Source organism: Mesoplodon densirostris, chromosome 16 (assembly GCF_025265405.1).
Source record: "Mesoplodon densirostris isolate mMesDen1 chromosome 16, mMesDen1 primary haplotype, whole genome shotgun sequence".
Lineage (NCBI taxonomy): Eukaryota > Metazoa > Chordata > Mammalia > Artiodactyla > Ziphiidae > Mesoplodon > Mesoplodon densirostris.
Window position 1 is genome coordinate 69,205,993 of NC_082676.1, and position 24,135 is coordinate 69,230,127.

The following is a 24,135-nucleotide window of genomic DNA, read 5'->3' on the forward strand; positions in this document are numbered from 1 at the left end:
GGAAAATTCACCTGAATATGGATGACTTCTCTGCTGGAAAGACTAACCTTTGTTGAAATGGAGGGGTGCAAGAGTGCAAAATTCCTAGCTCCCCCTGTCTAAATATGGATTTGCCAGAAGTAGGCCCTCAGGCAGACTCAAGTACAAGTTTATTTTGGAGATGGTTTAGATAGGGGAGTCAGGAAAGGAGACAGGGAGGGGAAGGCAGCCAATCAAAGGAGTGTTACAAAGCCAGTTGTCACTCTGGGCAGCTAGAGCTTAATCCCGCTGAGAACTGTAGCAAACAGCACAGAATACACCTCAGTTCTCTCAGCCAAGCGGTGAGGGAGCTGGGGTACTTATACACCCACCTCTCATCAGACTTTGGTGGAGGGCTTCTCCTGGGGCAAAGAGCCATAGGGATTCTCCAGCTCATCCAGCCTGCAGGATCTGGGCAGAGCTCCCATCCTCAGCTTTGCAGAAAGCCCTCAGGCAAAGAGATGCAAGTGCTGGGGGTTACCCAGACTGAAAATGTTAGGACCCCAGGAAGGTGGGCAGGGCGTTGATGCCTTGGGAAACACCCCCTGTCCCTATTTCTCCTTCTCCATTATTTAATAGAGTAAAAGGACCTACCATTTAATCATTACTTACCTGATTCTAGGTACTACATATTTCCTAAGGATCATCACAGTTAATCCTCATAATAACTGTATAAACTGCTATTGTTTTCATTCTCTCATTTGCACATTAAGAAATTAAGACTGGAAAAGGTTCAGGAATTTTTTCCAAGGCGACAGAGCTCATGAGTGGTGATGGAGGGCTTCAAATCCAGGTGTTCAGGCTCTTATAAAACCCTGGCTTCCTGTGGTAAGCAAATGTCACCACATAAGCATTTGGCTGAGACGACCTTTGTCAGTGAATTTGACTCTGCTACCTTTTTGAGTAATAGTTTGAGGGACCCTAGATTGAGGCTTCAGGTTACCATGACCCGTGTTACATCCTCCTTCACAGAGATGTTATCCACCATCTTGCTTCCACACACACAGCAACCCACTTGAGTCCAGGACTTCGTTTCTGGCTTTTGAAAGGGAGGACTGGCACCCTTAAAAGTCAAGGGAAAAAAATGGTCCATTTGCCTTTTCTAATACAGAGGGACCAACATGCTAGAAAGTCAGACCTCAACTATGACAGCTCCTCCATGAATGTGGTGTGAACATGGGCTGGTTACTTGCCTTCTTTGGGCCTTGGTTTGCTCATCTATAAGTTGAGGATAATGATTGCTATCCCATAGAAGCAATGAAAAAGTGGTAAATACATATTTACAGTACTCCATAAAGATTAGTTCTGTGCTTCAATTCAGGATGCTTAAATTATTGGTGTGATTTCAGACTTGAGGCTTCCCTTGCTTCCAGCCTAACCTTTTGTTCACTCATCTGTTAAATCCTCAATGATCAGGACTGTGCATCCTTTATCTTTCTGGGACTGGGGTTAAGTACAGTACCCAGAATATGCATGGTAAGGGCTAAATAAGTACTTTTTTGGCACAATTTTGATTTGTTAATAAATTTTCCATTGTTATTGACAGTCCTTAGAATGAGACGCAAATTCCATTGATGACCTCACAGCAGCCTGCACCCTCCTGTTGCCATCAGGCTCCCCCTTGTACCCCCGTGTTCTGCTCAGCCTCACGAAGCCTGAAATGCCTGAAACTGTTCTTTTTTTTTTAATTGGAAAATAGTTGATTTACAACGTTGTGTTAGTTTCAGGTGTACAGCAAAGTGAATCAGTTATACATATACATGTATCCACTCTTTTTTTTTTTTAGATTCTTTTCCCATATAGGCCATTACAGAGTATTGAGTAATCCCCTGTGCTATACAGTAGGTTCTCATTAGTTATCTATTTTACATATGGTAGTGTGTAAATGTCAATCCCAATCTCCCAATTTATCCCTCCCCCCCTTTTCCCCTGGTAACCATAAGTTTGTTTTCTACATCTGTGATTCTATTTCTGTTTTGTAAATAAGTTCATTTGTACCCCGTTTTTTAGATTCCACATATAAGCAATATCATGATATTTGTCTTTCTGTGTCTGACTTACTTTACTCAGTATGACAATCTCTGAGTCCATCCATGTTGCTGCAAATGGCATTATTTTGTTATTCTTTTTATTGCTGAGTAATATTCCACTGTATATATGTACCACATCTTTATCCGTTCCTCGGTTGATGGACATTTAGGTTGCTTCCATGTCCTGGTTATTGTAAATAGTGCTGCAATGAACATTGGTGTGCATGCGTCTTTGCGAGTTATGGTTTTCTCTGGGTATATGCTCAGGAGTGGGATTGCTGGGTCATATGGTAGCTCTGTTTTTAGTTTTTTAAGGAACCTCCATACTGTTCTCCATAGTGGCTGTACCAATGTACATTCCCACCAACAGTGTAGGAGGGTTCCCTTTTCTCCACACCCCTCCAGCATTTATTGTTTGTAAATTTTTTGATGATGGCCATTCTGACCACTGTGACGTGAGCCTGAAACTTTTCAAGTTGTGGATACATCCACTTTCACAGATTCTTTTGCAGGTAATTTTGTTCAGGGGCCTTCATTCATGACAAATGTGTTCATTTGATCAACGAACACTCATTAAGCAACTGTCTATTACAGGTGCTTAGGTAGGCACAGGTGATACAAAGAAGAATAAATTTCCTCCAGCCTTACCCACCCTTCCCCAGTCTAGTGGAGAAGACAGAAGAAACCAAAGGTTGCCTCGAAGCTTCACGTGCAAAATGCTGTAGGGATGCTGAGGACATGTTTGCTATTGCATTGCTTGGATATGCTGGGTAACAAACAGCCCCAAATCTCAGTGGCTAAGAAGAATACAAATGCTGTTTATTACTCATGCTACCAAATGTGCACGTCAGGGGTATGGGATTCTGATATCAGTTACTCAGGGACCAGGCTGATGGAAGATTCATCCTGACAGATGTTTCCATGAAGGCTCAGCCAAGAACGCGCAAGGTAGTAAGTCAGACACCGGCTGTGAAAGTCTGCCTAGAAAGGGCAGACAGCCTGTCGTTTTGTTCACATTTCATTAACCAAAGCATACGGCATGGCCCCATCTAACCATGCAGCGGGCTTACACGTGTGCTCCTTCCAGGTCTTGGAACAAGAAGAAATGGGATATTTGTCCACAGGCTGAAAGGCCATCCAAGTTGGAATCCAGCTGTTGGGTGTTTTATTGAATTGTCCCTCTCAGTGTCCTTTCTCAGCTAATAATTCTGTCCTAGGCCTACACAAAAGCTGTGTCCTGGGAGAAGGGCTCTCTGAGTCCATTCACTTGGTATTTGTCATTCTCTTTCGTGGACCTGGACCTGGTGGGTGCTACCCAGAGAGAGGTCCTGCCCTCCGGGAGCTCACAGGGTGGTTGTGTCCAAGGTACGACTGCAGTTTGTTGGAAAGTCACGTGTTGGGTACACACACAGTATGACAGGGCCACCAAAAGAGGGTCGGGAAGGCTCTGTGGGAGGCTGAGTGTTACCACACCTGGCAGGCTGGGTTTTCCAGTGTTCGTGCCAGGGTACCAGGGAGCAGCAGGCATCACGGGGACGAGGGGTGGGGGAGCACCAGGACAGATCAAAGCATCTAAAAGAGAAGCGTGGCATCACCCATTGCTGCAGGGGAGGAGTTGGGCAGTGTCAAGACCCCAATCTTTGGTGCGATCCCCAAGGGGCCAATCAAGATGCTCTAGGTATTTTGTGATTAAAAAAGTAAACAGGGGCTTCCCTGGTGGCGCAGTGGTTGAGAGTCTGCCTGCTGATGCAGGGGACACGGGTTCGTGCCCCGGTCTGGGAGGATCCCACATGCCGCGGAGCAGCTGGGCCCGTGAGCCATGGCCGCTGAGCCTGCGCGTCCGGAGCCTGTGCTCCGCAACGGGAGAGGCCACAACAGTGAGAGGCCCACGTACCACACACACACACACACACACACACACAAATTACAAAAAAAACCCCAAACAAACCCTGGATGAGAGCAGGGCGTTGTGTTGGTTGCAGCCGCACAGATTCCTTTCACTCCGGTGTTTTAAGGGAGCCTGGCCTTTTCAGGTGTGTTGATCTTCACTGTGGGCCGCTCCATTGGATCAATACATAATTAGTACGTCTAAAGATGCTGTGAAAGCCCCTGCTGCATTAAAAAAAAAAAAAAAAAATTCTCCATCCCCTTCAAACCGCCATTTAGACTCGTCAAACTCAGGCCTCAGGAAAGCAGCCAGGAGAGAGAAGCAGGCCGCTGATTGCCGTTGCCTTGGTAAGGGGAATCCGCTCCCTCCAGGCTCTGTGGTTTCCATGGGAACAGCACTGCTTGCCTCTGCCGCCCCGGGGCTGGCAAGATGTGCTGGAAAGAAAATTGGGGGAGAGAAAGAGGAGCAGAAAGAGACTTTGAGGATTTTGAAGGTGTTTGGGGGAACCCTCAGCTGGATGTGTTGCTGTTCCTAGCCTGACACGGGAACCTCGGGCTCCCAACAGCCCGAACAGGGAAGCACTTACCAGAGCCTCATGCACTCACGCAGCTGCTTCAGACTGAACGCCACCCTGGAGAAACAGACGCAGAGGCCAGGCAGGCAGGAGTTGGTGACTGGTGGATTTTAACACCAACACTGTGAGGAATGTGTCCTTGGCCCCCTGCCGGGCAGCATCCCACCATCATTATAATTAGGAAGAAATGCAGCAGGTACCCGGGAAACATGGCGGGAGGTGTTTCACACACGCTGTCTGTGCTCTTCCCAGCAACACTGCACGGATGGCATCCACACATCATCTCACAGATGAAGGAGGTGGGCTCAGAGAGGAGAAAAGATAACCTGTGAGTGGTATAGGTGGGATGTGAGCCCAGCCCTGATGCCCCATGGTGGGTTCTTACATGGAATCTAACCAACAGTCCCAGGATAACGTCAAGTTCCCAGCGATGGTGAGCACCCTAGCTCAGGCCTTAAGAAATGCCTTTGGTTCTTTTGGATTTGGATGCAAGAAGCGCCGCCAAGTGGAGGGCAGCTGGGATGGCATCAGTACCTCCATCAGCTCTGCGGGGAGGCACTGCAGGCCCCGCCTGGTTTTATAGATGAGGAAACTGAGGCCAAGAAGTGCTGGGCAGAGTCTTCCAGTCCAGCGGTCCACCCTGTCTCCATTCACTCTTCTTGGGCAACTGCAGCTCTTCTGAAAGCACCATTTCTGGGGCGTGTTTGTGTCCCAGAGTCTGTGCCAGCCTCAGGTGGGGCTTCCTCGGCCTCAGAGAAGCAAGCTCAGCCACTGCCGGCAGCTGTTTTCTTGAACAGTAGGGCCAGCCGGGGAAGGCTGACTCACTCCATCCCTGGTCAGTGTCCCAGTCCCCTGCCTTCAGAGCTCTTCATCCTGCTGACACTTATTAGGCACCTGCTGTATGCACTGACCGTACTGTGTGCGTGGACCGGAGAGAGCGGAGATGAGGAACCGCAGCCATTTTTCAGATGGGCCAACAGGTGGATTGAGGCCCGCAGAGGTGAAGTGGCACGTCGACAGAGGCCACACCGTGGGAGGCCTGGGTGTGACCCTCACAGCTCCAGATGCCCAACTGAGGACGCTTTCCATGGCCAGTCATGGGTTCCGACAGGAGGAGACACCCTTGACCGGGGACTAGGAGTTTCCGGCTGGTGATGAATCAGGCACCAGGCCAGGAAGAGCAGATCAAGACGGGGACACTGCCAAGCCTCCCACTCCCCAGAGAGAGAGAGGAGGGTCCCTGAGCCGTAAGGAAGGAGGAACCTGAAGGAGAGTGCTGTGGTCCTCAAGCCCACTCCCCGCTCCTGTCCCCTCACCCCACCCCCGCCCAACACGTGCTTGGCCAGGACTTTGGACAGCAGTCAGCCCCTCCGGCGTCAGCACTGGGCTCTGTGGGTCCTTCCCCATCCAAAGGCACAGCCCTCAGCCTGGTCCTATCCAAGAGCCCCAGACAGGTCCCAGGGTTGGCTGGGCATCCAGACCTCTGCCGAGACCCTCCCCTACCAAAACTCAAAGCCCAGAGGATCCACCTGGTCATGGTCATTCCACTCACTGTTGAGTGCCAAGGGGATTTAAAAACCAAAATGCCTGGATTCAAAACATAAATGTATCACATACTGACATAGTACCCTTGATCAAACCGTTCCTGCAGGTCCTGGTAGAGAGGCAGGGATGACGGAGCTGGCACGGTGTGGGCGCCTTGCAGACACAGACTGGCGAGGCTGCCTGCACCGTGGCCTTCACTCCCTGCTGCCCTCAGCCAGGGTGGGGTAGGAGGGATGAAGGTAGCTGGCTTCCATGTATCAGCACCAGACGTGCCTCGATGCCCCCTCACTTTTCCCACCTCCTCCTCGCCGACGGTAAGCGGTCCCCACGCATGAATGTTCTGCGTGGCGCCCATCACAGGGCAGACCCTGGTTTCCGTTTCCCCAGGATGACGGCTGTCCCAATCGATACACTAACCAGGCCGACCAACCAGTCTCCACTTCTGGGGGTAGGTGGGCAATGGGATGGCCACATTTACCCAGGAACTGCCCGGTGCTGAAAAGCCCCATGGCAGCTGCACAGAGAAATGCAAAGGAACAAAGAGCCCACCTGCTTCCCTCTGGTGTGTGGAGGCAGAATTTAGATCAGATCAGGTGCCCTGCTTGGAGGGGGCCCCCAGAAGGAAGAGGTTACCGGGTGGAGTAAGATGGGAAATAGATGCCGGGAGCCGGGATCACAGCAGTGAGGGTGGCCCCGGCCCGTCTGCTGGGTGCGTGGTCCTCGTTGTGGAACCGCTAGCATGGTGTCCAGTCCGGCTGCCCCTCAGATTCCTCGTCTACAGCACGGGAGCAGCAGCTTCCCGTCCCGGGTCAGAGGCATAGTGGGTGCGAAGTGCAGGGCCCATGCCTGCCAGAGCAGAGCTCACTGCGTGCGCCGTTGTCAACTCTGCACGGGTCTGTGTGGCCGTCCTGCCCTCAGAGCCTCCGTCTGTGCCCATCCCGGCCTGTCAGCAGCCAGCCCGTCCCACTGGCGCTGAGAGTTCATACAGACAAAGGGCACATCAGGAAGGACCTGTGGGCGGGGCTTGTCATCTTCAGAACCACGGAGTGGGGCGCAGGGTCGGCCAGGTCCAGGCGCACGGTGGGCCGGACGGTGACAGGAAATCTGGGCTCTGGGTGCCCGAGGGTGAGAGACAGGCCTGCCCTGCAGGGTTCCCTCTCCTTAGCTTTGCCTCACAGCGGCCATCAGCGTCCTGGGTTTGGAAGGTGGGCAAAAAGGATGATTTCTCATGGTTTCTGCACTGTACTGGACTCCCTGGGGAAGGGAGGGCAGTGTGTTATAGAAGTGAGAGCTGGGAGGGAGTCGTAAGAGGTCCAGGCCCCAGGCCAGGGCAGGAGTGGGACAAGGAAAGGAGGGACCGAGGGACAGTTTAGAGCAGGGACTTAATCCTGTGTGTGCCACGGACCCCTGGGTAATCCCTGAAGCCTGCAGACCTCTGCTCGGGAAAACATTTCAGTGTTTGCAAGATGTGTGCGGTGACAGAGGGAGACTGAACCACTGAAATGAAGTTGTCACTGTGTTAGAAGGTAGACCTGCACGATCGTGGTTCCCGTGTTTTCTCACGAACCCTTGGTCACAGGTAGCGGTCTGCAAGCCACCCTCAGGCTAAAATGATGAGTGAGCCATGTGGATGGCAGGACAGAGGACCATGAACGTGTCTCCTGGGGGCAGAGCCCAGGTGCTTCTAGCACAGCTGCAGTTTGTTGCCTCCGTTCTTATCTGGAGGAAACACCAAATTCCAGTTAGAGATTTGTGAACATGAAGATGTAATCTTTCCTCATCCAGGTTCGTGGACCCCATATCAGAACGAGGATGGCAACGCTGTCCCAGACCTCCCGCCCTGAACGTGTTGTCACCTGTACTGAGCTGGTTTTCTCTCTCCCCTCTGTAGCCCTGCACGAGTTCCCCAATGACATCTTCACCAACGAGGACAGAAGGCAGGGGGCGGTGGTCCTCCACGTGCTCTGTGTAAGTACCCCTCTGGTGGCCCTGCCTTCAGGGCTGGAGGGAAGGCCTGGCAGGGGTCTGGGGGTGGGGGGTGCAGAGAGGTGCCCTCAGAGGAGTCTCCCCTCCTGCTCACATACCTGGTAGGGGGCCTGTGAGCCCCATGGAGGGCGATCTCCAAATGTACTTTTTAAAAAATGTTTTTATTGAAGTACGTAATATATATATGTGTGTGTATATGTAGTGTACCTATTCTTTTTCAGATTCTTTTCCATTATAAGTTATTACAAGATATTGAGTATAATTCCCTGTGCTTTACAGTTAGTCCTTGTTGTTTATCTATTTTATATATGGAAGTGTGTATCCAAATGCACTGTTTCTAAGAGGCCACAGGTGTGTACACTGGAAGATACCTGGATTTTTCTTTCCCTGATACCCATGCCCAGGGCGTGGGTTCTGAGGTCAGGCAGAGCATGGGCTCTCTCTGCTGAAACGCCACCTTCTTGGGGAGGCCTTCCTTTCCCAACCAGCCTTTGTAAACTGCCTGTCCTTCCCCTTACCCGGCTTTACTTTTCTCCACAGCACCGGGCACTCTGTGACATAATGTTATAGAGTTATTTGCGTATTACCCGTCACCCTCACTCACACCTCAGCCCCATGAGAACAGGGACGTGGTTTTGTGCGTGGCTTCCTTCCCAGACCTGTTCCTGGCACATGATGGGGCCAAAGTGTTTGTTAAATTCGTGGATGAAATGTAATGGCACGGAGTAGGTGGTCCATAAAGTGTGTTCTGGCTCTTAATATCCACCACTGCCCCAGCACTTCGTCCACAAGCCCAGTGGCTTGAAGGCCTTTGATTTTTCTTGTCCCCATTCGGAGAGTTTGGGGAGGGTGCAGGGGTGAAGCTGTCTCGAAGGAGTGGCTGCAGAACCAGAAGGACCCAGGGCAGAGGCTCCACTGGGTTCGTCACTGTGCTTTCCCACCTCGGCGGCGTTCACTCTCCCCCGGAATGCTCTTAATTCCATTCCGGTTATTTATTGCTGGGAAACAGTCTCCAAATTTAGTGACCCACCCAATAACCACTTTCCGTTTCTCGTGGGTTCCAGGGGTCAGTAGTTCAGAAAGGGTACAGAGGGGATGCTGTACCCCCGGATCCGGGGCCCGGGGTGGGACGATTCGGTTGGCTGGTGGTGACGCCGACGGCTGGGGCTGGAGCCATTGCTGCTGGAGGAGCCCTTGGAGAAGGCTCGTCCACTCCCTTGTTTGCTGTCCATGTCTGCAGTGCCCAGAGGACTAGCCCGGCTGCGACTGCTGACCAGAGCGCCTCGGTGTGGCCCCTCCAGCGTGGCTCCACGTGGCAGCTGAGGGTTTGCAGAGGGAGGGTCACGGTGACAAGGAAGAAGCCCGTGGCCTGAATGGCCCGGCCTCGGAAGTCACACTCATCGTTTCTAGCGGCCTCTATTGCAGTCACACATACACCATGACTCAGGGGAGGGGACACAGAGACCTTACTTTTCCATCCACACCTGACCTGAGTAGGTCAGTGGGCACACCCTGGGCTCTGGAGTCAGACCAGACGTGGGTTGGGACCCAGTTCTGTGCTCCTTGCTTTGTGCGTGGCTTCTGGTGAGATATTTACCCTCTGGACCCGTAAGCTGCCCTCAGCGTGACTCCCTTCCTGGTGAATGTCTTTCCCCACTCACCCCAACCGGCCAATACTCTGCCTGAAAAAAAGGCACGAGGGAATCTTCTGTCAGCAAAAACATTCTCTAAAAATACCAAATGACAAAGCAGACTCTGCAGCCTCCTGCCCTTCAGGACAATTACAGGCACAGAGCAGTTACTGTGGATGCCAGCTGCCACCCCTGGCACCAGGGAGCCTTCCCGGTCACCAGGCTGAGAAGGCCCAGGCACTGCGTCGGGTCCAGAACGCCCCAGCAGGCTTAGCGCCCTGATGCCTCGGCATCTGAGAGATGAGGCTTCCACTCTCGGCCCGGGCCCGACGGCACGAGCTTCCGTCTCCCAAGGCAGTGCTGTTGTCGGCCGATGGCGGGGCTCCACCTCCCACTGGGGTCCTGTGAATCCAGCTGAAGGCAGAGGAGGGTGCGTGTGCCTTGTCCTTCGTGAGCCGAGGGTCCCCGTAAGGCCTCTGCCCTCTGTGGCAGTGCATCCCAGGCAGGCATGAAGGCCAAGCAGACAAACAAGGGTAATTCCCCCCTTTGCTTAAAGGTGCTTTTTTTCCCCACATGCCTAAAAGAGTGAACATAAGCCTGCAGCTTCACACTTTGTCATCACTGGTTCTGATCCCCATCCTCGGCCCTGGGCCCTGCATCATAGAAACCACAGGGCAGGGAGTCCAGGGGACAAGGTCAGTGTCTACCCCTTCAAGACCACACTCCAGGCACCCAGAATTTCAGAATTCTCCACCCAGGCAGCCTGGACCTGTGGCCAAGGCCTGCACAGGCCTCCTCCCCGGACCCACCTCTCAGAGGGAGGAGACCCCGGTGGAGAAGCCTGACCTGCTGCCTGGGGGGGGCGGTCCACGTGCAGGCAGGTGCAGGACGGGGCCGGGCTCGGCCCAGGAGGGGCCCCTCTTCTCCAGGGTGGGCCTGCTGGTGGCCTCCCCAGGGTCAAGGAGCAAGTCTATGTTATCCTACCCTTGAGAGTATAAGCCCCCTGGGGGGACCTGAGCACCACGAGAAACCCTTATGCAGCGTCTGAAGAGTCACACAACAAAAGCTGCTCAGTCCCTGATTGTTCAGCACTGAGACAACCATTCTTTTTACCCCTCCACCCACTATGGCACCCAGCACATTTAAGGCGCTCAGAAATTGTCAGATGAACGTTTTTGGATGTAAGAAAGGCTGCCAGGGCTAACCTGAGCCGTTTTGGTGGCCAGTGAACAGATAAATGCATGAGTCAGAGCTACAGGAGCTACATACAGGTTCCTGCACTCAGCCTGCTGGAAGGCATCTCCAAGCCCATGCAACATGGTGGCACCGGGCTGGACCCTTCTAAAAGCCCGAACACGGCTCACCCTGCAGGAGCCCGCTGTCTTGTAGGCAGGCCCAACTCTGGACCGCTCCCACGGTGTGTGAGCGTGGCCGTGGTCCCCCCAGTGCCGTGGGAACGCAGTGAAGGCTCCATCCAGTGCTAGGGGGCAGCTGAGTGGATTTGAAAAGCGGGCAGGCATTTTCTAAAGGAGAAGGGGGAAGGGATTCCAGGCAGGAACCAGAAACCTGTGATCGAAGATGTAGACCCTCGAGTCCAGGGGGTCTGGAGTGAGCGGAAACTAAGGTGGGAGGGTGGGAGGTACCAAGAGGGGACTCGGCTGCTGGCTTGGAAGTGCGGGGAAGCAGCCCCCAGTCGCCATCCCTCCTCGCCTGGGGAAGTGGATCAGGCACGGCCAGAGGTGACCCAGAGCAGCCTGCTCCCCAGTCAGGCGACAAAGGTCCAGGAAGTCCGGTGAGGAAGGCTCAGGGCCATTTGGGGAGGGGTCCCAGAATCCAGGTACCTGAGGAGCACCTCTCAGGACATTATAAATGGGATGTGGGGACTCATCATCTGGCCTCCTCCAGTGAGGGGAGGGAAGCCCTCTGTGGGAGGGTCCCAGAGCTGTGTCCTGTCACCCCAGGCTGCCCCAGGGAGAGGGCCCCGGGAACCGACTGGCAGTGATTTGGGGTCTCCACCAGAGCGCCTGAGCCTTTCAGAGTATAACCCAAAACCTGATGAAACTTTACATTTGCACCTAAACTCACATACCCCTTTCCACACAGACCCCGTGAGTTTGCTTTTCACGGGAGGCTTTTCACACAGCTGCTGACCTCAGCCGGGTGCTGGCCTCTGGTCACAGGTGGTTCCGAGGACTCCCCGAAACAATCCTTCAATCTTACTTGTCAAAAAAGCTTACCTGTCTTTTTCTTTTCTTTCACGCAAATACTTCCCTCTTTTGTGTGAGCTTTGTGGAAATCACATAGCCACTTCTGGTTAAAATTTCCCCACACTGTGACTTTAACGTTCCCTTGGCTCTTTCTGGTTTTGTGGCTGTCAGAAATGCTCAGGCCATGGGCTTCCCTGGTGGCGCAGTGGTTGAGAGTCCACCTGCCGATGCAGGGGACACGGGTTCGTGCCCCAGTCCGGGAAGATCCCACATTCCGCGGAGCAGCTGGGCCTGTGATCCGTGGCCCCTGAGCCTGCACATCCGGAGCCTGTGCTCCGCAACGGGAGAGGCTGCAATGGGAGAGCCCGCAACAGTGAGAGGCCCACGTACTGCAAAAAAAAAAAGAAAAAGAAATGCTCAGGCCTGAGATTGCACTAGAAAAAGAGTCCTTCCGACTTTCTTTCCATATGGGTTCCTTCCTAGAGTGGAAATCCGTCGTCTGTGTAACTTTATCAACAATGACTATCCCCAAGGAAACACACTTGTCTGAGAACCTGCTTTACAGTCAGCCTGTTCTAACGTTGAGATGCGGAAAGCAGTGTTCCTGGTCTGTGAGGAAATGTACACCCTAGAAACTCATGGACCCTGCCCCAAATGGACAAACAAGCCTGGAAATAACTTTCTGGAATCATGTTTTTGTTGGTGATTTATAAATACCTTGTGAAATTTTGCTGCTTATCCTGCATGTAGACAGCTGAATCTTTGTGATTGTGAGCCACGCTCCACATTTTCTCTTCCAGTGAAGAAGCTTTAAGTAATCAATATTTGAGATTATTTCTCAAGACTGGTCTGTCTTTAATAAATCAGCCTCCACAGCAGAAGTAAATGCCCCCTGTGTACCTTGTTAGCTTTCGAAGGGATTCTGCCTAAGGTTTGAGCCTTCTTTTTGCATTTTTAGTGTGATTCCTCTCTTTCGGCGGGCAGAGATTTCTACGTGCTTGGGTGTGAGGTGGTAAAGTATCGCACTCCTGGAACTGAACATGGAGGCCTTACAAATGCAAATTCTGCTGAGTCTGGAAGATGGGCTGCTAGCTGGTCCAGTGACTCAGACCCACCCATGGACCAGCCCAGGAAAGAAACATCAACGGGAATGTGTCTGGCATCCATCCTTATATTCTAAAACCTAGACACTCTGTGCCCACGGAAGAGACTTCTTCCTCCGAGGAGCTTTTAGGGTCACATCAGGCTTCCCAGGGTGGCCAAAGGGATGCTCAGGCCACCAGGAGGTCCCTGACCATCTGCCTTCAGCCAGCTCTGTCCGGTGCGGGGGACTCCCTTGTCCATATCTCCATCCTCACTGCATCCCAGTGTCCAGTGCCCATTTTAGTGGCTCCCACGTGACGAGAGGAGGTGGGCTCCCAACAGCGTGGGTGTTTGAGAAGCACAGGCAGGAGCCGTGTGCTGGGCCATCGTGCGAGGGCTCCCACCCAGGGAGGTGCTTCAGGAGCAGCAACGGGGACCGTTCATGTCAGTCCCTGCAGCATCCCCATAGGATGGTGTCCAGGGCTGGATCCCCAAGGTTGGTGGTCTCCCCAAGCCCCCAGTTCCTGTCCACATTTCTCTCCTCCTTCTCTGCCCCGGAAGTTCTTAATCTGGTCTGGGAATTGGGGAAACTCACTCTGTGAGCCTGCATCCAGATTCTCCCTTATTCCCAGATCAGCTTTTTGAACTCAAGAACTTGCTCATTTCTGTCTTGTGATTCCATGAAGACCTCCTGTCTCCCCAGAGCTGCAGAGGAAAACAGCTGGCACAGAGGTGGTGAAATGTGATTGGGATTCGAGGGTGAGGCTGTTCAGATATCGTCCTCCCTCTGCAGTTGTGGTCTCTCTAGGTCCAGTCTGTATTTCCTTGATGTCGCGGCATTGCCCGCCTAGCCCAAGCAGAGTGCCTGCGTGCCCTGGCTCTCTCTGTCCCGCCCCCTCTAGGCCATCTCTGCCCCCGAGCTGGCCCCGGCTCCCCCTGGTGTCCTCTGCCCCTGCTCTGCTTGCTCACTCCCCGCCCCACCCGCACTGTTCACTGTCCCTTAATTCACAACCCCCGGAAGCCTCGTGTTTTTCCTGCCAGACCATGGGTCACCAGCCGACCCGACGCTTGGTCAGGTCTTCATCAGTCAGGGTGACTGAAGCACAGGAGGGTGGGCGGATCCTGAAGGGGGACTCTTGGCTTGGCAGCCTGCACCCTAACTCCAAGCTAACCCCCCACCCAGAGCGAGGTGAAGGCTACTTGGGATGTGCTCCTTGGGAACCTGGGGGAGAGGCCTGTCTCAGGTGGGAAGGACTCCCTTCCTCTCCCTGACTCCTCTGAGCTCAATCCCCTTTCAGTCCCGGGGGAGGGGATTCTGTGGAAGGGGCCTCACTGGTGGATGTCATTTCCTTGTGGGCTGGGCTGCTTCCAGTTATCTGTTTAATTATAATATCTGGAAAATGGTTTCCCTGGATCCACTCCCTTCCCTGGGGCCTAGATTGCTTTTGTTAAGAGCCAAAGAATAAACTAATTGATGCCCTAGCCGGTTCTCAGGGAATGGAGGGGCCGGGGTACCAGCAGGAGGTGGAGGAGGTCCTTCCTGCCCACGCACCCCCCCACCCGCCCCACACTGACTTGGAGAGGCAGCTTTGCATGTCAAAGCTCCACCTCAGCCCCAGGGGTTATTTTTAGCTCTCCAAGGCCATCCTTTTGCTTTTTTGGGCCTGAGACTCATATAGACCAGCGCTATCTAGTAGAACTTTTTGTGCTGATGGAGGTGTTCTCTCTCTGCTCCTTCCAATACCGGGGCTGCTGGCCACCTGTGGCTACTGAGCACTTGAAGTGTGGTTTGTCTGACTGAGAGGTTAGTCTGCTTTTAAATTTTATTATAATTAATATAAATTTAAATAGCCACAAGTGGAAGGGGCTCCCCTAGAAAACCTAGGGATGAATTCTAACTCAGCATCATCCCTCCCTTTGCTTATGTTGTCAACTCAAAATCACGAAGCAGAGGTGGCCAGGAATAAAAGGTCACCAGGAAAGAGGCGCTGCTCCTTTACCCCAGCCTCTGATGGATTTAGTAGCTCCAAGAAACGGGATGCAGAGATGGCGCTGCCAGGCCGCCAGGATGGGATGTTTGATGAGAGAGTAGGACACTGAGATTAGGAGTGAGAAAGTTTGTATATCACCAACATGCTGGGGGCTTTGGAACAAGTTACAGAACTTCTCCTGGCCTCAGTTTCCACATCTGTAAAGTGGGAGCACATAGTAGATAACTCAGGAAATGTTAGGTTCTTTAGTCTTCACCTTCTCCCCACCCCACACCCCTCTAAGGGCAGCTCACCTGTGCTTAACCCATCACAAAGGACCAGAGACAGACCCACTGGGAGACAGCCCTGTCCTTGAGAGCACCAGGACAGGGAGCGTCCCAGAGACCTCTGTGCAACTGGCATTTCCGCCAAGCCCAGGGCTCTGGGAGAGGGGCTGCCGCAGGGGTTTTAACATTTAAGGGGACCCACAGGATCTGGTCAGCAAGGTCTTGGCACAAACTCACTGGTGAGGTAGACGTGTTTAGTTAAGGGATTTCACCCTGGAAGAGAAAAATGATTAGAGGAGCTTGTGGAATTTCCTGTTTACTCTTGGAAAAGTGCTGAGCATGTCCTTAATTTGTCAGTGTCAAGTCAAAGCTAAAACTGGTGTCCAGAGAGGATTAGTACAAAGAGGGTAAATTATGTTCCGATAGATCTTAAGTTACTCACTCCTCTCCTTGCATGAGACCTCGTTCAGACGACCCAGGGCTGATCATTAGGCACCATGGGCTGCACACAGGTTGGCTGGTGGTTGATTCTCCAGCACCCAGAGCTGGATATAAAGCCTGGCGGTTTAGAGCGTGCACTTGGAGTGAAACCCACCTGAGTGTCAGTCCTGGCTTTTCTACCGATAAGCCGCGTAGCCATGACAAGCTGCTTTACCTTGCCAAGCCCCAGTTTCCCCATCGGTCACTGGAGGTAAATGCAGCACCCATCTCATCTGGCTGCTTTCAGGAATGCATGAAGATAGGCGTGCAAAGCTCTTGGCAGAGCATCTGGCGCTGCCTGGATAATGCCCCACCTGTACCCACTTAGTATTTACAGCTTGTGCGTGCCTGCCTGACTCCCATCATCCAGCCCCCGTGACTCTGGGCTTTTTCTGGTCCCCAGAGCCCATTCTACCAGAATGCAGGGCAGCGCAGATGTGCCAGGAAATCACCAGCCCCCAGGAGTAGCCCTCAGACAGAGAGGGGTTGGTGAATAAATACCTCGGTTCCCTCGGATGTGCTCACGGAAACGCCACCCTGTCTCCCGCGGTTGTCCAAGCAGGGATAAGCTCTAGGTGCCCATCCAGCATCTTGCTGGATAACACGCCTTGATGAGCTGCCCGTTCTTCCCCAACTCATTTTCTTGCTCTTCTCTGGGGGGCGCTTCCTGAGATTCCCCCCTCCCAGTTAAAAGACTTGCAGTGGAATCCTGGAATCCAGTTCTGCTTCTGGGGCAAAGGCTGAATAGATATCACCTACTATTATTATTATGCACATCCGTTCCCTCTCTAAAGCCCATGAGGCTACAGGAGATGCAGAATTCTGAGACTCCAACCCCTTCTGGACAGGCACAGACTAAGGTGCGACACGAGTTGATCTACTATCTCTTTGGTTCACGTCCTGAACCCAGCACAAGAGAGAAAGAAGCTTGGGGGGAATGAGCTTTGGAGTAGACAGTGTCACATTGGATCTTATGAGGAGCCCCAAATGGTGATGGGAGAGAGCGTGCACATTGCTTAGATACCAAACGTTTACCCATGGGGACTGGACACCTGCAGCCTGCTGTATGCTCCTCTTCATCTTATTTACCTAAGTTATCACTTGGTCCACCCTTCCCCACTCTAATTATTTTATTTTCCTTTATTTTCTTGCATACAAATCAAACTTAATTTTTGTGTTCCTCTGAGATGACATTGCCAACAGTCCCAATTTGTGAATAATAGTTCTATACTGACTACAATTTTGTAGCATTTTTTCCTCTGTAAAGTGTAAGTTCAAAAGCTAAACACACAATGAGATACTGATACTTAGCCTAAAGAACTAGTCTTTAGCAAACATTGAACAAATCAATCTGGAAAGAATAGCCCATTACATGCTCTAATTTATCAGAAAACACTCCATGTATTTTTCTTTTTGAATTTTATTTATTTTTTTATGCAACAGGTTCTTATTAGTCATCCATTTTATACATATTAGTGTATACATGTCAATCCCAGTCTCCCAATTCATCACACCACCACCACCCCCGCCACTTTCCCCCCTTGGTGTCCATACATTTGTCCTCTACATCTGCGTCTCTATTTCTGCCCTGTGAATTGGTTCATCTGTACCATTTTTCTAGGTTCCACATAAATGCGTTAATATACGATATTTGTTTTTCTCTTTCTGACTTACTTCACTCTGTATGATAGTCTCTAGATCCATCCACCTCTCTACAAATGACCCAATTTCGTTCCTTTTTATGGCTGAGTAATATTCAATTGTATATATGTTCCACATCTTCTGTCGATGGACACTTAGGTTGCTTCCATGACCTGGCTATTGTAAATAGTGCTGCAGTGAACACTGGGGTGCATGTGTCTTTCTGAATTATGGTTTTCTCTGGGTATATGCCCAGGAGTGGGATTGCTGGGTCATATGGTAATTCTACTTTTAGTTTTTTAAGGAACCTCCATACTGTTCTCCATAGTGGCTGTATCAATTTACATTCCCACCAACAGTGCAAGAGGGTTCCGTTTTTCTCCACACCCTCTCCAGCATTTGTTGTTTGTAGATTTTCTGATGATGCCCATTCTAACTGGTGTGAGGTGATACCTCATTGTAGTTTTGATTTGCACTTCTCTAATAATTAGTGATGTTGAGCAGCTTTTCATGTGCTTCTTGGCCATCTGTATGTCTTTGGAGAAATGTCTATTTAGGTCTGCCCATTTTTGGATTGGGTTGTTTGTTTCTTTAATATTGAGCTGCATGAGCTGTTTATATATTTTGGAGATTAATCCTTTGTCCGTTGATTCATTTGCAAATATTTTCTCCCATTCTGAGGGTTGTCTTTTTGTCTTGTTTGTAGTCCTTTGTTGTGCAAAAGCTTTTAAGTTTCATTAGGTCCCATTTGTTTATTTTTGTTTTTATTTCCATTACTCTAGGAGGTGGATCAAAAAAGATCTTGCTGTGATTTATGTCGAAGAGTGTTCTTCCATGTTTTCCTCTGAGAGTTTTATAGTGTCCAGTCTTACATTTAGGTCTCTAATCCATTTTGAGTTTATTTTTATGTATGGTGTTAGGGAGTGCTCTAATTTCATTCTTTTACATGTAGCTGTCCAGTTTTCTCAGCACCACTTATTTTTTTTTTTTTTTTTTTTTTTTCCGGTACGCGGGCCTCTCACTGCTGTGGCCTCTCCCGTTGCGGAGCACAGGCTCCGGACGCGCAGGCTCAGCGGCCATGGCTCACGGGCCCAGCCGCTCCGCAGCATATGGGATCCTCCCAGACCGGAGCACGAACCCGTATCCCCTGCATCGGCAGGCGGACTCTCAACCACTGCGCCACCAGGGAGGCCCAGCACCACTTATTGAAGAGACTGTCTTTCTCCATTGTATATCCTTGCCTCCTTTGTCATAGATTAGTTGACCATAGGTGCATGGGTTTACCTCTGGCTTTCTATCCAGTTCCATTGATCTATATTTCTCTTTTCGTGCCAGTACCATATTGTCTTGATTACTATAGTTTTGTAGTATAGTCCGAAGTCAGGGAGTCTGATTACTCCAGCTCCATTTTTTTCCCTCAAGACTACTTTGGCTATTCGGGGTCTTTTGTGTCTCCATACAAACTTTAAGAATTTTTGTTCTAGTTCTGTAAAAAATGCCATTGGTAATTTGATAGCGATTGCATTGAATCTGTAGACTGCTTTGGGTAGTATAGTCATTTTCAAAATATTGATTCTTCCAATGCAAGAACATGGTATGTCTCTCCATCTGTTTATGTCATCTTTAATTTCTTTCATCAGTGTCTTATAGTTTTCTGCATACAGGTCTTTTGTCTCCCTAGGTAGGTTTATTCCTAGGTATTTTGTTCTTTTTGTTGCAGTGGTAAATGGGGGTGTTTCCTTAATTTCTCTTTCAGATTTTTCATCATTAGTGTATAGGAATGCAAGAGATTTCTGTGCATTAATTTTGTATCCTGAAACTTTACCAAATTGATTGATTAGCTCTAGTAGTTTTCTGGTGGCATCTTTAGGATTCTCTGTGTACAGTATCATGTCATCTGCAAACAGTGACAGTTTTACTTCTTCTTTTCCAATTTGTATTCTTTTATTTGTTTTTCTTCTCTGATTGCTGTGGCTAGGACTTCCAAAACTAGGTTGAATAATAGTAGTGAGAGTGGACATCCTTGTCTTGTTCCTGATCTTAGAGGAAATGCTTTCAGTTTTCACCATTGAGAATGATGTTTGCTGTGGGTTTGTCATATATGGTCTTTATTATGTTGAGGTAGGTTCCCTCTATGCCCACTTTCTGGAGAGTTTTTATCATAAATGGGTGTTGAATTTTGTGAAAAGCTTTTTCTGCATCTATTGAGATGATCATATGGTTTTTCTTCTTCAGTTTGTTAATATGGTGTATCACATTGATTGATTTGCATATATTGAAGAATCCTTGCATCCCTGGGATAGATCCCACTTGATCATGGTGTATGATTCTTTTATTGTGTTGTTGGATTCTGTTTGCTAGTATTTTGTTGAGGATTTTTGCATCTATATTCATGAGTAATATAGGTCTGTAATTTTCTTTTTTTGTAGTATTTTTGTCTAGTTTTGGTATCAGGGTGATGGTGGCCTCATAGAATGAGTTTGAGAGTGTTCCTTCCTCTGAAATTTTTTGGAAGAGTTTGAGAAGGATGGGTGTTAGCTGCTCTCTAAATGTTTGATAAAATTCACCTGTGAAGCCATCTGGTCCTGGACTTTTGTTTGTTGGAAGATTTTTAATCACAGTTTCAATTTCATTACTTGTGATTGGTCTGTTCATATATTCTATTTCTTCATAGTTCAGTCTTGGAAGGCTATACATTTCTAAGAATTTGTCCATTTCTTCCAGGTGTCCATTTTATTGGTATAGAGTTGCTTGTAGTAGTCTCTTAGGATGATTTGTATTTCTGCAGTGTCTGTTGTAACTTCTCCTTTTTCATTTCTAATTTTATTGATTTGAGTCCTCTCCCTCTTTTTCATGATAAGTCTGGCTAATGGTTTATCAGTTTTGTTTATCTTCTTAGAGAACTAGCTTTTAGTTTTATTGATCTGTGCTATTGTTTTCTTTGTTTCTATTTCATTTATTTCTGTTCTGATCTTTATGATTACTTTCCTTCTGCTAACTTTGGGTTTTATTTGTTCTTCTTTCTCTAGTTCCTTTAGGTGTAAGGTTAAATTCTTTATTTGAGATTTTTCTTGTTTCTTGAGGTAGGCTTGTATTGCTATAAACTTCCCTCTTAGAACTGCTTTTGCTGCATCCCATAGGTTTTGGATTGTCATGTTTTCATTGTCATTTGTCCTAGGTATTTTTTAATTTCCTCTTTGACTTCTTCATTGATATCTTGGTTGCTTAGTAACACATTATTTAGCCTCCATGTGTTTGTGTTTTTACGTTTTTTTCCCCTGTAATTGATTTCTAATCTCATAGCGTTGTGGTCAGAAAAGATGCTTGATATGATTTCAATTTTCTTAAATTTACTGAGGCTTGATTTGTGACCCAAGATGTGATCTATCCTGGAGAATGTTCCATGAGCACTTGAGAAGAATGTGTAATCTGCTGTTTTTGGATGGAATGTCCTATAAATGTCAATTAACTCTATCTGGTCTATTTTGTCATTTAAAGCTTGTGTTTCCATATTAATTTTCTGTTTGGATGATCTGTCCATTGGTATAAATGAGGTGTTAACATCCCCCACTCTTATTTTGTTACCATCAATATCCTTTTTTATAGCTGTTAGCAGTTGCCTTATATATTGAGATGCTCCTGTGTAGGGTGCATATATATTTATAATTGTTACATCTTCTTCTTGGATTGATCCCTTGATCATTATGTAGTGTCCATCCTTGTCTCTTGTAACATTCTTTATTTTAAAGTCTATTTTATCTGATACAAGTATTGCTACTCCAGCTTTCTTTTGATTTCCATTTGCATGGAATATCTTTTTCCATCCCCTCACTTTCAGTCTATATGTGTCCCTAGGTCTGAAGTGGGTCTTTTGTAGATAGCATACATATGGGTCTTGTTTTTGTATCCATTCAGCGAGCCTGTGTCTTTTGGTTGGAGCATTTAATCCATTCACGTTTAAGGTAATTATCGATATGTATGTTCCTATTACCATTTTCTTAATTGTTATGGGTTTGTTTTTATAGGTCCTTTTCTTCTCTTGTGTTTCCCACTTAGAGAAGTTCCTGTAGCATTTGTTGTAGAGCTGGTTTAGTGGTGCTAAATTCTCTTACCTTATACTTGTCTGTAAAGCTTTTGATTTCTCCATCGAATCTGAATGAGATCCTTGCCGACTAGAGTAATCTTGGTTGTAGGTTCTTCCCTTTCATCACTTTAAATATATCATGCCACTCCCTTCTGGCTTGTAGAGTTTCTGCTGAGAAATCAGCTGTTAATCTTATGGGAGTTCCCTTGTATGTTATTTGTCGTTTATCCATTGTTGCTTTCAGTAATTTTTCTTTGTCTTTAATTTTTGTCAGTTTGATTACTATGTGTCTTGGTGTGTTTCTCCTTGGGTTTATCCTGCCTGGGATTCTCTGTGCTTCCTGGACTTGGGTGGCTATTTCCTTTCCCATGTTAGGGAAATTTTCAACTATAATCTCTTCAAATATTTTCTCAGGTCCTTTCTCTCTCTCTCTTCTCCTTCTGGGACCCCTATAATGTGAATGTTGTTTCGTTTAATGTTATCCCAGAGGTCTCTTAGGCTGTCTTCATTTCTTTTCATTCTTTTTTCTTTATTTTGTTCCGTGGCAGTGAATTCCACCATTCTGTCTTCCTGGTCACTTACATGTTCTTCTGCCTCAGTTATTCTGCTATTGATTCCTTCTAGTGTAGTTTTCATTTCAGTTATTGTATTGTTCATGTCTGTTTGTTCTTTAATTCTTCTAGGTGTTTGTCCTTTAATTCTTCCACGGCTTTGTTAAACATTTCTTGCATCTTCTCGATCTTTGCCTCCATTCTTTTTCCAAGATCCTGGATCATCTTCACTATCATTATTCTGAGTTCTTTTTCTTGAAGGTTTCCTATCTCCACTTCATTTAGTTGTTTTTCTGGGGTTTTATCTTGTTCCTTCATCTGGTACATAGCCCTCTGCCTTTTCATCTTGTCTATCTTTCTGTGATTGTGGTTTTTGTTCCACAGGCTGCAGGATTGTATTTCTTCTTGCTTCAGAAAACACTCCTTGTATTTTAAATGTTGGTTCTCCGTGGTTTTGCTCTTTGTCAAGTTTCATGACGATTTCCCTCTATCATCCTGCCCCTGGTGTAACATGGAGATTCCAGATAGGGGGTTCAAGTTTAATCAAAAACCTGACCTTAAAGTCCAGAAGCTTCCACACCCCAGGGACCCAGATCTGCAGCCAGTTCTGAGGACCATTCCCTCCTTGCAGATCTGCACCAGAAGAGCTCCCATGGCCCAGACATGTGTCTCAGGCAGGGGCCCCCCAGAAGCCAACCCTGAGACAAGGTCCAGGGAGGCACTTCACTGGGGGATGACCCCACCCTGGGGCATGAGGCAGAGAGGGAAAGCAGCCGGTGGAGGTTATGTGCTACAGCCAGTTACCTTGCGGCAGGCACTGGAGCTTATCCCTCAGGGACTGGCAGCTGATGGAGAGCATGGGCCTCCGATGATGACCTGAACTGAGGTGAGAGGAAGCTGCGGTATTTATCCCCCGCCTCCTGTCAGGCACGGGCTGAGGGCTGCACTTCAGGGGGAGATGACTGCTCTGAAGCCCTTAGCCAATAGATGGATGTTGTCGGGATGGAGTTCCAGGAGCGTGGGGGCCAATGATGAGGGCGGACACTCCCTGTCTGCCAAGACCAGTGCCAGCCACGCCACCCCAGATGGGAGCCACCTGGCACCTGTGCCCACACCTTGAGCTCACCCTCAAGATCTTCTCCCCAGCCCCATCCGGCTAGGAACTCCTGAGGGTGGAGACTGTCCTGCAGCTTTGCACAGTCTGTCTGAACCAACGGAGGTGGGTGGATGGAGTGGAAAAATGATGTTATCACTCATCCAGTGAATGGGGAGGAATCTGCCTGCAGCTCCCCAGTCCCAGCACCCACCGTGTCCCCTCAGGTGTGCTGCGTCACCCCTCCTACCCCGCCCCAACCACTTTTCTTTCTGTTCAGCCCACACATTTCCTTTCCTGCCGGCATAGCAAGGCTCTTGTCTTGTTCGGGCTTTTGTTTCCTTTGGTGCGTCTCCTCCAGCGCTGCGTCTGACTTTGGACTTGACAAATTCTATTAGTCCTACCATCTCTCAGGATTAGTGAGAAGGTCGAGAGTGTAAACCACATGCTGCCTGTGTGGTCTTTAATGCTCTGGGCCTCAGTGTCCCCATCTGCGTATGGGGATAAGGCTAGCTGTGCCCTCATAGGAGTTCCATGTGGTTAAGATAAGGCGTGTGATGTGCTTGGTCCAGGGCCAAGCACAGAACATTAACCATCATTTTCATTGTTCTTCCCTGGATCCATCTATGGTCACCTCTTGCCTGGACAGTGCCCATCACAATGATCTTCCAGCTTCCTTCAGGCCCCTTCCAGTTAGAATTAAACACCACAAGCATCAGATTAACATCTCGAATGCAATGTCCAGGTCCTGCTTTGCTCAGGACTCTCCCCCCAGCAACGTCCCCACAGCCAGAGGGCCAGCTTGGCTGGGTCAGGGTTGAGTCACAGTCCGAGGGCCTGAGTTCAATGCCAGCTTCATGGCTCTTTAGGTACGTCGCCTCGGGCAAGTTACTTCGCTCCCCTTAGTTTTCAGTAACAGGAGGATAATGACAGTGTCTGCATCAGAAAGCTCGCTGTGTGGGGCGGTGAAAGAAATCCATCCTCCCAAGCGCTTAGATCACAGCCTGGTGCTCGAAAGGGCTGGGTAATTGTTAGTCATTGTTCTTATTCTTATTTCAAAGTGTCCC

The 24,135-nt window shown here is 49.2% G+C and overlaps 1 protein-coding gene across 1 annotated transcript in view; it reads left to right on the plus strand.

Moving 5' to 3' along the window:
- Positions 1-24,135, plus strand: part of SLC24A3 (solute carrier family 24 member 3) — a 481,322-nt gene that overhangs the window by 274,041 nt on the left and 183,146 nt on the right. Inside the window, exon 3 of the mRNA XM_060078238.1 lies at positions 7,947-8,023. Within this exon, the coding sequence (XP_059934221.1) occupies positions 7,947-8,023 (77 nt within the window). The remainder of the gene's footprint in view (positions 1-7,946; positions 8,024-24,135) is intronic.